The 11,771-nt window shown below is 53.4% G+C and overlaps 1 protein-coding gene across 1 annotated transcript; it reads right to left on the reverse strand.

Annotated features, from left to right (window-relative positions):
* Window positions 1–2,122: 2,122 nt before the first annotated feature.
* CLPP (caseinolytic mitochondrial matrix peptidase proteolytic subunit) lies at window positions 2,123–8,237 on the reverse strand. The gene is made up of 6 exons (XM_072787598.1): window positions 7,986–8,237; window positions 7,830–7,901; window positions 7,226–7,322; window positions 6,154–6,341; window positions 5,060–5,165; window positions 2,123–2,487 (listed from the first exon to the last, which is right to left on the reverse strand). Exons 1-6 carry the CDS (start codon window positions 8,169–8,171, stop codon window positions 2,315–2,317), a joined length of 822 nt encoding a protein of 273 aa, XP_072643699.1. The 5' UTR covers window positions 8,172–8,237; the 3' UTR covers window positions 2,123–2,314.
* Between the last annotated feature and the right edge of the window lie 3,534 nt (window positions 8,238–11,771).

The raw sequence follows: 11,771 nt of genomic DNA on the forward strand, positions 1-11,771 counted from the left end.
TTCCTGCCCCTGTACCAACAGGTACCTCCTATCTTATAAATAAAAAACAACAAAATAAAAACCCCTCCTCTTCCTTTAAGGCTAGAATTGGCACAGCACCATTTGCAGCCCTTATTGGAATATTTAGTGGATCCAGACACGGATTGTCATCGGCCTCTAACATTGCAAAATGAGGGGCCACGAGCACTTTGGGTGCCTCTCGATGGGTGCACACACCTCCACTAAGGGGTCATTTCCCAAGCAGTGGAGCCCGAATCCCATCAGACTGCTCTGGGTTTATAGCTCAAGTCACAGGAAATAATCAAGGACAGAGGTCCCAGCCCGTGCTGATCCAATCACCAAAATTCAGATGGAAAGTCCACAAGGCAAACGGCCTTGTATCTCCAACAAGTGAACTTCAAAGAAAGAGAAGAAAAAGGGGGGGAGATTGTGAGAGAGATTAAGGGGAAAACCCACAGTTGCTCGAGGCTTGGGGAGACATCCACCAGTTGCAAGGTATGTGCCTCATCTGGATGCAGATTGGAACAAAGTGAAAACGCAGAGGTAACTGCCGAGATTTGGACACTGAGTGAGTATGTGACCATGGTAATAAGCATTGTTATTATTTTTTTAGGCTTGTGAGTGGTACTGCGGTTGTCTTTTTTTTTTTTTTTTTTTTAAGATTTTATTTATTATGAGAGACACAGAGAGGCGGAGACACAGGCAGAGGGAGAAGCAGGTCCCTGCAGGGAGCCCGGGACTCGATCCCAGGACCCCGGGGTCACGCCCTGAGCCGCAGGCAGATGCTCAACCACTAAGCCACCCAGTCGTCCGTGTGGTTGTCTTTTTAAGGATTCATCTTTTTAGAAATTTGTGTTGAGATATTGACCCCACGACCCCTCCAGTGACGGCCACATGTTGTCTGCTCTCCTTATACAGTGAAATTCCTTGAAAACCTTGTCCAGCTCCCGTGTCTTCCTGCCCCTTCTCTCTGCGGGCGCTCCAGGGTGGCTTTTGGCACCCAGAGCACTGAACGTGCTCCTACTCATGCGGCCCGTGACTTCCACTGTGCCAGGTCCAGCAGCCGGTTCTTAGCCTGGCTAACTTATCGACATCCTGATGATGTCTTTTCCATTTTTATTCCCAATCCTACCCCAGATTTATCCATCCCCTGGGATGTCTGAGGCACGTCAAACACCAGAAGCAAAGCGTCCGAACTCAGCTCCTGATCCCCTGCCCGACCTGCGCCTCCCCGCAGCCTTTCCACCTGTCAGCTCTGCCTCTGACCTCTCCTGGCCACCCAGCTGGGGCCGCCAGCCTTCATCTGATTATTTCAAGTCTCCTAACTGGTCCCAGCATTTCCACACGGGCTGCATTCCTCCCCCTACTCTGTGGGAGCCACAGTCCTCCTGCTTTTCATTCTTTTCAAAACCCTCCAGGGCTCATCTCCCTCCTTGCTCAGATCTACCAGGCCTTCCTTTCCATTCTCATTTCTCCACTGTCCCCGCGGCCACTCCACTTCAGCTATGAGCCTCCTTGGGGCCCCTCCTACGTGGCAGCCACAGTCCTGCCACAGGGCCTTTGCACTTGCTATGCCCGCTGCCCAGACTGCTCTGCCCCTCTCTCACCCTAAACATCTTCTGTTCAAGCATCACCTTCTCAGCAAGGCCTTTGTCTTCTACAGCTGTCACACACAAACACACTGCATACCTCTTTTCCTGCTTTTTAAGAAACTGTCTAGGGGTGCTGGGTGGCTCAGTTGGTTAAGTGTCTGCCTTGGGCTTGGGTCATGATCCTGGGGTCCTGGTGTCGGGTTCCCTGCTCAGCGGAGAGTCTGTTTTTCCCTCTCCCTCTGCTGCAATTTATGCTCATGCATGCTTTTCTCAAATAAGTAAATCTTAAAAAAAAAGAGAGAGAGAGAGAGAGATTACGTTCTTGGAGGGCAGGGATTTTTGTTTTCTTCGAGGTATGAGGTGGCCTCTAGACAGTGCCTGAAATGTTGTATTTGCTCAGTAGAGTTTGCTGAAGTTAGGGCACTGGAGGTGAGAGCCTCGGGGTCAGGCTGAGGGCCGGAGAGGCCTCGCGAAGGGCACGCGCGTGCGGGCCGTGGTGGAGCAGCGAGGGGAGGCGACAGAGATGGGGATCAAAGACTAGAAAGATTTAATTGAAAATCACAGTGTCTACTTCAAGATGCCCGCCCTGAGGGGCACCCCCAAACCCAGAGTTCCTCACGGGGCCCTTCCAGGCTCAGCCGAGGGGCGGGCGGGGCTGCAGCTCCAGTGTCTGGCCTGGTGCCTGGTGTCCCCCGACTCCTCCGGAGGGTGAGGTCCCGCGCTCAGATGCTCGTGGGGGCCGGCTCTGTCGCGGCCACCACGGCCATGGGCTCCTTCTGCACCAGCTCAGGCTCGTCCTCCCCGTCCTGGGGCGGGTGCACCAGAACCTTGTCTAAGATGCCAAACTCCTGGGCCTCCATGGGGCTCATGTAGCGGTCCCTCTCCATGGCCGACTCTGCCGGGGGAAGCAAGAGGCAGGACGCACATGCGTGAGGGCGGACACCTGAGGCCGGGTTTGGGTCCCTGTCCTGCCACTTCTGGGGTAACCCGTTCTGCCACAGTGGCCTTCCCCCTTTGGTGCCTCAGTTTCCCCAATCGGTGAAACACCCGTTTCCATTTCTCCTTTTTTACCTGTTACTCATGAATAACATACACCCAGGAAAGGCCCCAGATCGTAAATGGACAGTGTGAGTTCCACACGGAACATGCCCACGTGGCCAGCACCCACATCAAGACACAGGCCGTCCCCACAGCCCTGACCCCCACAGCCCTGCCACAGCCTACGTCCAGTCACTGCCTCCTCCGGCCCAAGAGCAACCATTAGCCTAAAGGTGGCCTAACGGCATAGAGAAGTACACTTCTTTTTGTTTTTATTTAATTTTATTTTTTAATTTTTTTTTGGGGGGGGGGGAGGTTTTATTTATTTATTTATTTATTTATTTATTTATTTAAAAAATAAATTTATTTTTTATTGGTGTTTAATTTGCCAGCACATAGAATAACAGCCAGTGCTCATCCTCTTTTTGTTTTTAAATATGTGGAATCTGGACACCTGGGTAGCTCAGTCGGTTAAGTATCTGCCTTTGGATCGGGGTGTGATCCCGATCTCGATCCTGGGATTGAGCCCCACATCAGGCTCCCTGCTCAGTGGAAAGTCTGCTTCTCCCTCTGCCCCTGCCTGCCGCTCTGCCTACTTGTGCTTTCTCTCTCTCTCTCTCTGTCAAATAAAGAAATAAATCTTTAAATAAATAAATATGTGGAATCGCAGAATATTTATTTACTCCTTTCTCTCACTCAGTAGCATTTCCGAGCTTCAGCCAGGCAGCCGTGTGCCACTGTGGGTGAGTCTCTGGCGCTGCCGTGGACATTCCACAGCGGGATTAAAGCACGAATGCCCCCGTCCTGCTGCTGCCGGGCACCGGGGTGCTTGCCACGGTGGGGCTCTACAGACAGGCTGGCCGTCAGCGTTGCTGTCCGCATCTTTGTTCTTTTTTTTTTTTTTAAGACTTTATTTATTTATTTATTCATAGAGACACAGAGAGAGAGAGGCAGAGACACAGGCAGAGGGAGAAGCAGGCTCCATGCAGAGAGCCTGACGTGGGACCTGATCCAGGGTCTCCAGGATCACGCCCTGGGCTGCAGGCGGTGCTAAACTGCTGCGCCACCAGGGCTGCCCTATCTTTTGTGGACAGAAGCCCTCATTTCTCTTGGCTACACGCTGAGAGGGGTAATGGTGGCAGTTTTGGCCACTCGGAGCCGAGCTGGTAGGTGGCGAGCAGCTTTCCTGGGCGGTTGTACCGTGTTCACTCCCGCCTGCAGTGGGTGAGCGTTCCAGGGACTGCACACTCTCACTGGCATGCAGCGTTGTGTTCTAGATTTTAGCTGTTCTAGTGATTGAAATGGTTCTCACCGAGGCCTTTATCGGCCTTTTCCTAAAAACCAATGACATTATTAAAAAAAAAAAAAAAAAAGAAAGAAAGAAAAAAAAGATGGGACGCCTCGGTGGCTCAGCGGTTGAGCGTCTGCCTTCAGCAGCTCAGGTCCTGATCCCGGAATCCGGGATCGAGTCCCACATCGGGCTCCCTGCATGGAGCCTGCTTCTCCTTCTGCCTGTGTTTCTGCCTCTTTCTCTGTGTGTGTCTCTCTTGAATAAATAAATACAATTTTTAAATAAATTAAATAAATAAGTAAATAAATAAAAGATACATGGGTGAGGGGTGCTTGGGTAGCACAGTTGGTTAAACGTCTGACTCTTGATTTCTGCCCTGGTTGTGATCTCAGGGTCGTGAGATGGAGCCCTGGGTCAGGCTCCACAGTGAGCGAGGAGTCTGCTTGGGTTTCTCTCTGCCCTTCCCCCAATGTGCTCTCTAAAATAAGTAAGTCTTAAAAATATATATATATATATTTATAATATATATATGCAAATTTTATCTATCTATCTATCTATCTATCTATCTATCTATCTATCTTTGAGCAGTCTTCATGCCCAACGTGGGGCTTGAACTCCGGATCCTGAAATTGAGAGTCACGTGCTCTATCGACTGAGCCGGCCAGGTGCCCCCCTAATGATGTTATTTTTAAATATTATTGCTAAAGATCATGAGCATCTTTTCCTCTATTTCTTTGCCACTTGGAATATTCTTTATTGAGACCCCGTTCAAACCTTTAACTTATTTCGGTGAAGTTTTCATGAAGATTCTGCAAATTGGTCTTTTTAAAGTGCTGAGGACAGGGATTCTCCACTGGGGATGATTCCTGATAATTCAATGGGGACACTGGGTGATGCCTGGAGGCAGTTTGGGAAGGAGGCAGTCACAGATGGAAGGTGCTACTGGCATCCAGTGGGCAGCGGCCAGTGATGCTGCCCCACGTCCCACAGTGGCCAGGACCAAGGATGATCTAGCCCTGAGTGTCAACAGTGCCAAGGTCGAGAGGCCCTGGCTCAGCACGAGGCCTGTCACATATGTGTGTGTTGGTTAAAATAGCGGAGCGCAGCCAGGGCTCTGCCTGGGGCGGGGGGCACTCACCAATCACCTGCAGGCTCTGTTTGGTGTGCTTGGCATAGATGCCGTAGAGCTGCTTCTTGAGTTTCATGATCTCTTCTGCCTGGATGGCGATGTCTGTGGCTTGGCCCTGGGGGGCAGCCCAAGATGGGTAAGAGGGAAAAGGTCAGAATGAGCCTCAGCCTCTCACAGGGAGGCTGGAGGGTGTGCAGACAGGTGGGGCAGGGCTTCGCAAGTCCCTGCACGTCCTGCTGCATCTTTGCCCCACCCCGAAGACTTCCTGTAATTTTTTAAAAAATATTTTATTTATTCATTTTAGAGAGAGAGCATGCACGCAGAGGGGAGGGGCAGAGGGAGAGGGAGAAGCAGATTCCCCACTGAGCTGGGAGCCCAATGTGGAGCTCGATCCCAGGGCCCTAAGACCATGACCTGAGCCAAAATCAAGAGTCAGATGCTTAACCTACTGAGCCACCCAAATGCCCGAAGGCTTCCTTGTATGAACTGTATTTTCTGCATGTGGAGCTTTGCCCCACCCAGGACAAGTGGATTCCTGGAGAGAGTGAATAGCTCCAGCTCAGGCCTGAGTTTTCACAGGCAAAGTAGCCAAATCCAGAGGATCCAGGGTACACGCCCTCACCACCTCCTCTGTGGGGCTCTCATACTCAGAGCCATTGTCCCCTGCCCCCCCAGGGCCAGGGTCCCGACAACTAGGTCAGCTCCCACACCCCAGAGCCCGCCGAGATTACTGACACTAGCCAGTCCTGAGCCTGCTGGTCGTGCCTCACTGTTCCTTCCTGCAGAAACCACAGCAAAATCCTTGTCCATTGCTCCCACTCCGTGCCTCCTGAGTGACCCTGGTGCTTCCCATGTGGCCGTGCCTGGAATGGCATGTTCCCCCCCCCGCCCCCCCGTCCTGCCCCTTGGGAACTGTAACAAACTGTCTTTCCCATGGGAGTCCTTTCCTGACCTGCTGGCCTTGCTGTACATGCATCATTGTAAAACCTACATTTTCAAACACTGACACTCCTGCATGACTGCCACCCAGTCGGTCCCTCTGTCTAGACACCGTCCCCCCACCCCCCACCCAAAGCAGCCTGCACAGCCGGCAGGGCACTCACCCGAGCGCCCCCCGAGGGCTGGTGGATCATGATGCGGGAGTTGGGAAGCGAGTGGCGCATGCCCGGGGTGCCAGCGGCCAGGAGTAGGGAGCCCATGCTGGCGGCCTGGCCCACGCACCATGTGCAGATGGGGTTCAGGATGTACTGCATCGTGTCGTAGATGGCCAGGCCCGAGGTCACCATGCCTCCTGCAGTGGGGGTGTGTGTGTGTGAGGAGCTGTGCGGGCTCCAACCCCCATCCTTTCCCTAGTGCAGCGCAGGGGCCCTAGGGAGGGCTTGTGTAGAGGCAGCCCTTTTTTTGGTCGGGGGGGTGAGAGGCAGCCCTTTAAAGCAGGTGTCACCAACACAAATATTTCCAAGGGTAGGGAGGTGACAGAAACAGGTGGCACGAACTAAATGGAGGCAGAAAGGGAGACCACTTGCTCCAGAATGAGCTGTTACAACCTGTGCACATGGGCCCAGGGAGACCAGATCTGTCAAAGTTTCAAGAGAAAGTGGAAATCGGGGAGCGTGTGGTGGCCCGAGAGGGAAGCCCTGGAGCCAGCCTGCCCTGGCAGTTTTGTCTGCGTGACCTTGGGCAAGTTACCCAGCCTCTCAGCCACAGTGGCTCCTGGCAGACTGGGGATCGCTGAGCAGTACCTACCACGTGCAGCTGCCATGAGGACAAGATGAGTTCAGTGCCTATAAAATGCTTCAAATCTGGGGCACAGTAAGCACCGTCACGGTGAACTACCCTCTTTTGGGAGAGGGTGGTACAGGTGGTGGCAGCTGCCAATTTTAAAAAGCTGACCGCAGGGTCAGGTTGGTAAAATGTTATGTGTGGGTTCTAAGAGGCAGGCTGGGCTGCCAGTTTGTGAACCTAGATCTAAAAGCAAGGAACAGGCTACTTGTGGAGGTTTCAGGACAGTTTTGGGATTCTGAAGGCAGCTCAGCATCCTTCCTTTCTCCAGAGGGAGAATGTTCCTGATCCAAGTGTGTGTGTGTGTGTGTGGGGGGGGGGGGGTCTCTGTCCCCTGAGTCACCTGGAGTGTCCCAGGAAGTGGCCCTGGCACCCGGGGAAGGCTCCGCTCACCCGGGCTGTTGATGTACATGTGGATGGGCTTCTTGTTGCTCTCAGACTGCAGGAACAGCAGCTGGGCGATAACCAGGCTGGCCACGCTGTCATCGATCTGCAAGTAAGCGGGGAGGGTGGGCTGCCCAGCTGGGGGGTGCGGAGCGGGTTAACGGAAGCAATTACGAGCTGGCTGGGGGTGAGTCAGGAACAAGGATGGGTGTCAGAGCCCAAGTGAGATGGCAGGGGAGAATTCAGGACCAAGGAGGGGAGGTGCTGAGGTTGGGGCACAGGAAGGGGGGAGTCAGTGGGCTCAGGGCAAGGAAGGGAAGGAGTCAGGAGGGTTGGGGAGACAGATTAGAGCCAGGAATGGGGAGGATCACTGGTGAGGGAGGGAGTCAGAAGTCAGGAAGGGTAAAGCAGAGGGTCTGAGGAGGGGTGGGGGTGGGGCGCTGGGGCCAGAAGAGGGGGCTGAAGGCTTCGGTGCCCAGGAAGTGGGATGTCAGCCTGGGGCCAGAGCAGGCAGGAAAGTCCAGGGGGAGGGGTCAGGAGGTCAAGAGGGCTCGAGGAGGAGGGGCTCGTGGGGTCGGGGCAGGCGCAGGGGAGGACCCCGCGGGGCGCTCACCGGACCCATGACACACACGATGCGCTCCCGCAGCAGCCGCGAGTAGATGTCATAGGCGCGCTCGCCGCGACCCTGGGGCAGAAGGACGGCGGCGAGGGTCAGGGCAGCCCGGAGACCCCGACTCCCGCCCGGGCCGAGTTCCCGCGGCCGCCGTACCGTCTGCTCCACCACGATGGGAATGAGCGGGAGAGCCCGGGCCGCCGTCACGTGCAGGCTCCGCTGCAGCGCCAGGCCGGTCCTGGGCGTCCGCCGCGGGGGGAAGCGGGCGGCAAGGCGAGGCCCCAGCGCGGGGGACCTACCTACCGCCACCCGGGCCCCCCCGACCAATATTCCGGGCCACATCCCGCCGCAGTCCGTCCCGGCTTCCGTCCGATGGCGGAACTACAACTCCCGGCGTGCTTTGCGCCCGTGGCGCATGCTCACTGCCCGCCCACGTCCTGGGAGCTGGGCCGGCGTGCTGAGGGGCGGGGCGGAGGGCGGGGCGGGGCGGAGCCCAAAGGGGGCGGAGCCGGAGGCCCTTCAATGCGGCCGGTTGTAGTTCCCTTCCCAAAGAGCTTGGCTGGCTCAGTCGGTGGGGCGACTGCATCTGGGGGTCATGAGTTCAAGCCCTACGTGGGCTAAAACTTACTAAAAAAATAAAAAATAATAAAATAAAATAAAATAAATAAAATAAAATAAAATAAAATAAAATAAAATAAAATAAAATAAAATAATAAAAAAAATAAAAATAAAAAATTGACAGCTGCATTGTACTCACTGGGCTTTCCAACTCGGTGAGACTAACTACTGAGACCTTTCCATTCAGCCATGGACCCCAGGTTGTGGGAGCCCAAGGATGGGTGTTGCTGACTCCGGCTGGGAGATGGGTGTGAAAAGGTTTCCTAGGAAGAGTGTGTATTGGGACTGGATTTTTAAGGATGGATAGGAGTTCGTTAGCTGGAGATAGACGTTCCTGGGAGGAGAAAGAATAGGCAAAGGGATGGAAGTAGGAAGGTTCCTGGAAATGTTTGGGACCTCTCTTTTCCTCCAGATCAGCTCAAATGCTGCCTTCCTACAGTGTCCCCAGAGCCTAGAACGGTGCCTGGCACGCAAATAGGTGCTTATCAATGACGCTTTGAACCAAGAGGTGATAAGGGAGGAAGGTTAAGAGCTGAGAGCTTTAGAGGCAGCTGCCCCACCTGCCAAGCTGGCTCAATCCATGACGTGCTGTGTGATCTTAGGTGCGCTGTTTAACCTCTCTGAGCCCAAAGTTTCTCATCTGGAAGATGGCATTGATCAAACCAATCTCACAGGGAAGGATTTAAAGAGACCTGCTGAAGCAGCATACTGAAGTCACCCGAGTTCAGATTTGCGCTCCATTACTTACTAGCTGTGTGTCGCTGAGCCTCAGTTTTCCATCTGTAAAAAGGGATAATGATAACATGCATCTGAGGGCTGCTGTCAGGGTCTCAGAATGGGGCCTGACACACAGTAAGGGCTCAGTTTGTATTAGCTGCTGATGGGTTTTAATTATTTGATTGTGTTAGCCGGGAACCACAGGGGTCCAAGAAGTCCTCCCTTCGTCCTTTTGAGGTGGGCTTTGACGGATAGATAGGAGTTCACCAGGCAGACAGAGCCTAAATGCTGGACCCTAACAATGATGCTGGGTTCCCTAGATAAGGGTAGTTTTTGTATCCCTGGAATCGCAGGGGACCCCAGTCTGACGGCAGGAGAGAGCAGGACACAGACACTCCCGCCTTATGGAATCAGGGCAGCATGGAGAGAAAGACCTGGAAGCAGAAGAACTTGGAGGAGGCCTTGGAGGCACCCCTGAAAGAAGGCCTAGACCTAGGCCTCGGTGACAGGGGCTGGGGGTGAGGGGAGCCTGTGTGGGGGAACAGGGAGTGGCATTGCCCGGGGTAGGGGGGGGCTGTGGAGGTAGGTGGGCAGCGTGGGCGGTCCCAGTTTCTGCTGTGAGTCAGGTGGGTGGCCCTGCCCAGCCGGTTCCCCTATTGCCCAAGCTCCCTGCCCTGCCCCGGAGGGAGAAGGGTGGGCCTGTCAGGTGCCACAGCCCCTGCAGTCCCTCCCCCGACACTCCCCCGCTCCCCCTGACCTCACCGCCTCCCTTTGTTTCACCTGCTTTACTGTCCATAGTTCAACTACTTCTCCCCTCCTCTGTCCACAGCGGTTACTGCTTCATACAGCAGCCTGAGAAAGCTCATCGCGTCACAGCCCTCCCTTGCCTAACGCCCTCCCCTTGGCTCCCCGTCCCCCACACTGACCTCTTCCCTCACCTCCTTCCACCCACTTTCCCCACTTGGCTCCAGCCGTGACACTGGCCAGCTCGCTGTTCCTCAAAGGTGCCAAGCCCCATCCAGGCACCTGGGCTCTGCTTGCGTCCTCTTCCTGCATCTATTCCCTTCCGGACATAGACACCACCCCTCGAATGTCACCTCTTTAGAGAAGGCTTCCCTGATCCCCCTTTTTAATATCCCAGGCACATTCTGGAACCTTCGCCTTGTTTAAATTGGCTGTCCAAAACAGTGGCGTCAAGTCACTTGTTTTCTCCTTTATCATCTGTGGAACGTGAGCTCCTGGAAGCCAGGGGTCTTATTCAGCCCTGTGGTCCTCGGGATGGCATTTGTCAAGCCTTTTTAACTGGGACTCACAAGGAGAAGTACAGCTGACGTAGAGTCTGAGTACACAAAAGTACACACGCTTCATGAAATGATATTTGTCTTTACTCTGAGCAGTGCCTTCCAATGTTTTCTATTCTGTTTTTTCTTCTATTCTGTTTCATCTACGTTGGGGTTTCTCAGCCTTGGGACCATCGAAATTCGACGTTGGATGATTCTTTGTGTGGGGAAGGCCACCCTGGTATTGCGCCGTGTTGAGCAGCATCCCTGGGCTCGACCCACTAGATGCCGGTAGCGCTCCCACATCGTAGCAGTCAGAAATGTCTCAGACGTTGCCAAGTGTCCTCTGGGGGGAAGAGTTGCTCATAGTTGAAAAATCACTGACTTAAATTTTTTTTTTGGGGGGGGGGATCCCTGGGTGGCGCAGCGGTTTAGCGCCTGCCTTTGGCCCAGGGCGCGATCCTGGAGACCCGGGTCCCACGTCGGGCTCCCGGTGCATGGAGCCTGCTTCTCCCTCTGCCTATGTCTCTGCCTATGTCTCTGCCTCTCTCTCTCTCTCTGTGACTATCATAAGTAAATAAAAATTTAAAAAAAATAACTGATTTAAATTAAAGTGGTGGGGCCCCTGGCTCAGTGGAAGAAGCTTCGACTCTTGGTTTGGCTTCAGGTCATGACCTCAGGGTTGTGAGACTGGAGCCTGGAGGGGGCTCCTTGCTCACCAGCAAGTCAGCTTCCCCTCTCCAAGCCCCTCTCCCCCACTTCTGCATGTGTGTGCTCTCTCTCAATCTCTCTCTCAAATAAATAAATAAATAAATAAATAAATAAATAAATAAATTTTAAAAATAGAGAGTGACCTGAAATGGAAAATCAAAAGCAACTTTTGAATAGTATCTGGCACCTTGTAGGCACTCAGGTACTTAATGGGTACCTTCTTCCTCCAACTTTGTTGGGCAGTATGATCTCAGTGAACAAATCCATGTAATTAGGTGGCAGGGAGAGGGAATATTTTGACCCTTGGCTATAAAATCAGTCCATCTTAGGTGATTACTCTGTTGTCAGAGAGAAGCTCTGATCATTGTTACCGGTTCTCAGATGTCTGCAGAACAGTCCTGTTGACATGGATAGAAATTGAAAATTAAGAGAAGAAATGGAAAACCAAGGACTGAAGAGGCTGTGGGCAGATGGACACTCCCGTCAACAGCTCACAGATGTCGCTACAACTTCTCTGGAAATGAAGTTGACCCCACATTTCAGAGTCACACAGTCTACTTCTAGTTACTCCCATTTAGGAAATGATCTAAGGTGAGTACCAAGAGTTGGCCATAAG

The sequence above is a fragment of the Canis lupus genome, chromosome 19 (assembly GCF_048164855.1).
Source record: "Canis lupus baileyi chromosome 19, mCanLup2.hap1, whole genome shotgun sequence".
Taxonomy (NCBI): domain Eukaryota; kingdom Metazoa; phylum Chordata; class Mammalia; order Carnivora; family Canidae; genus Canis; species Canis lupus.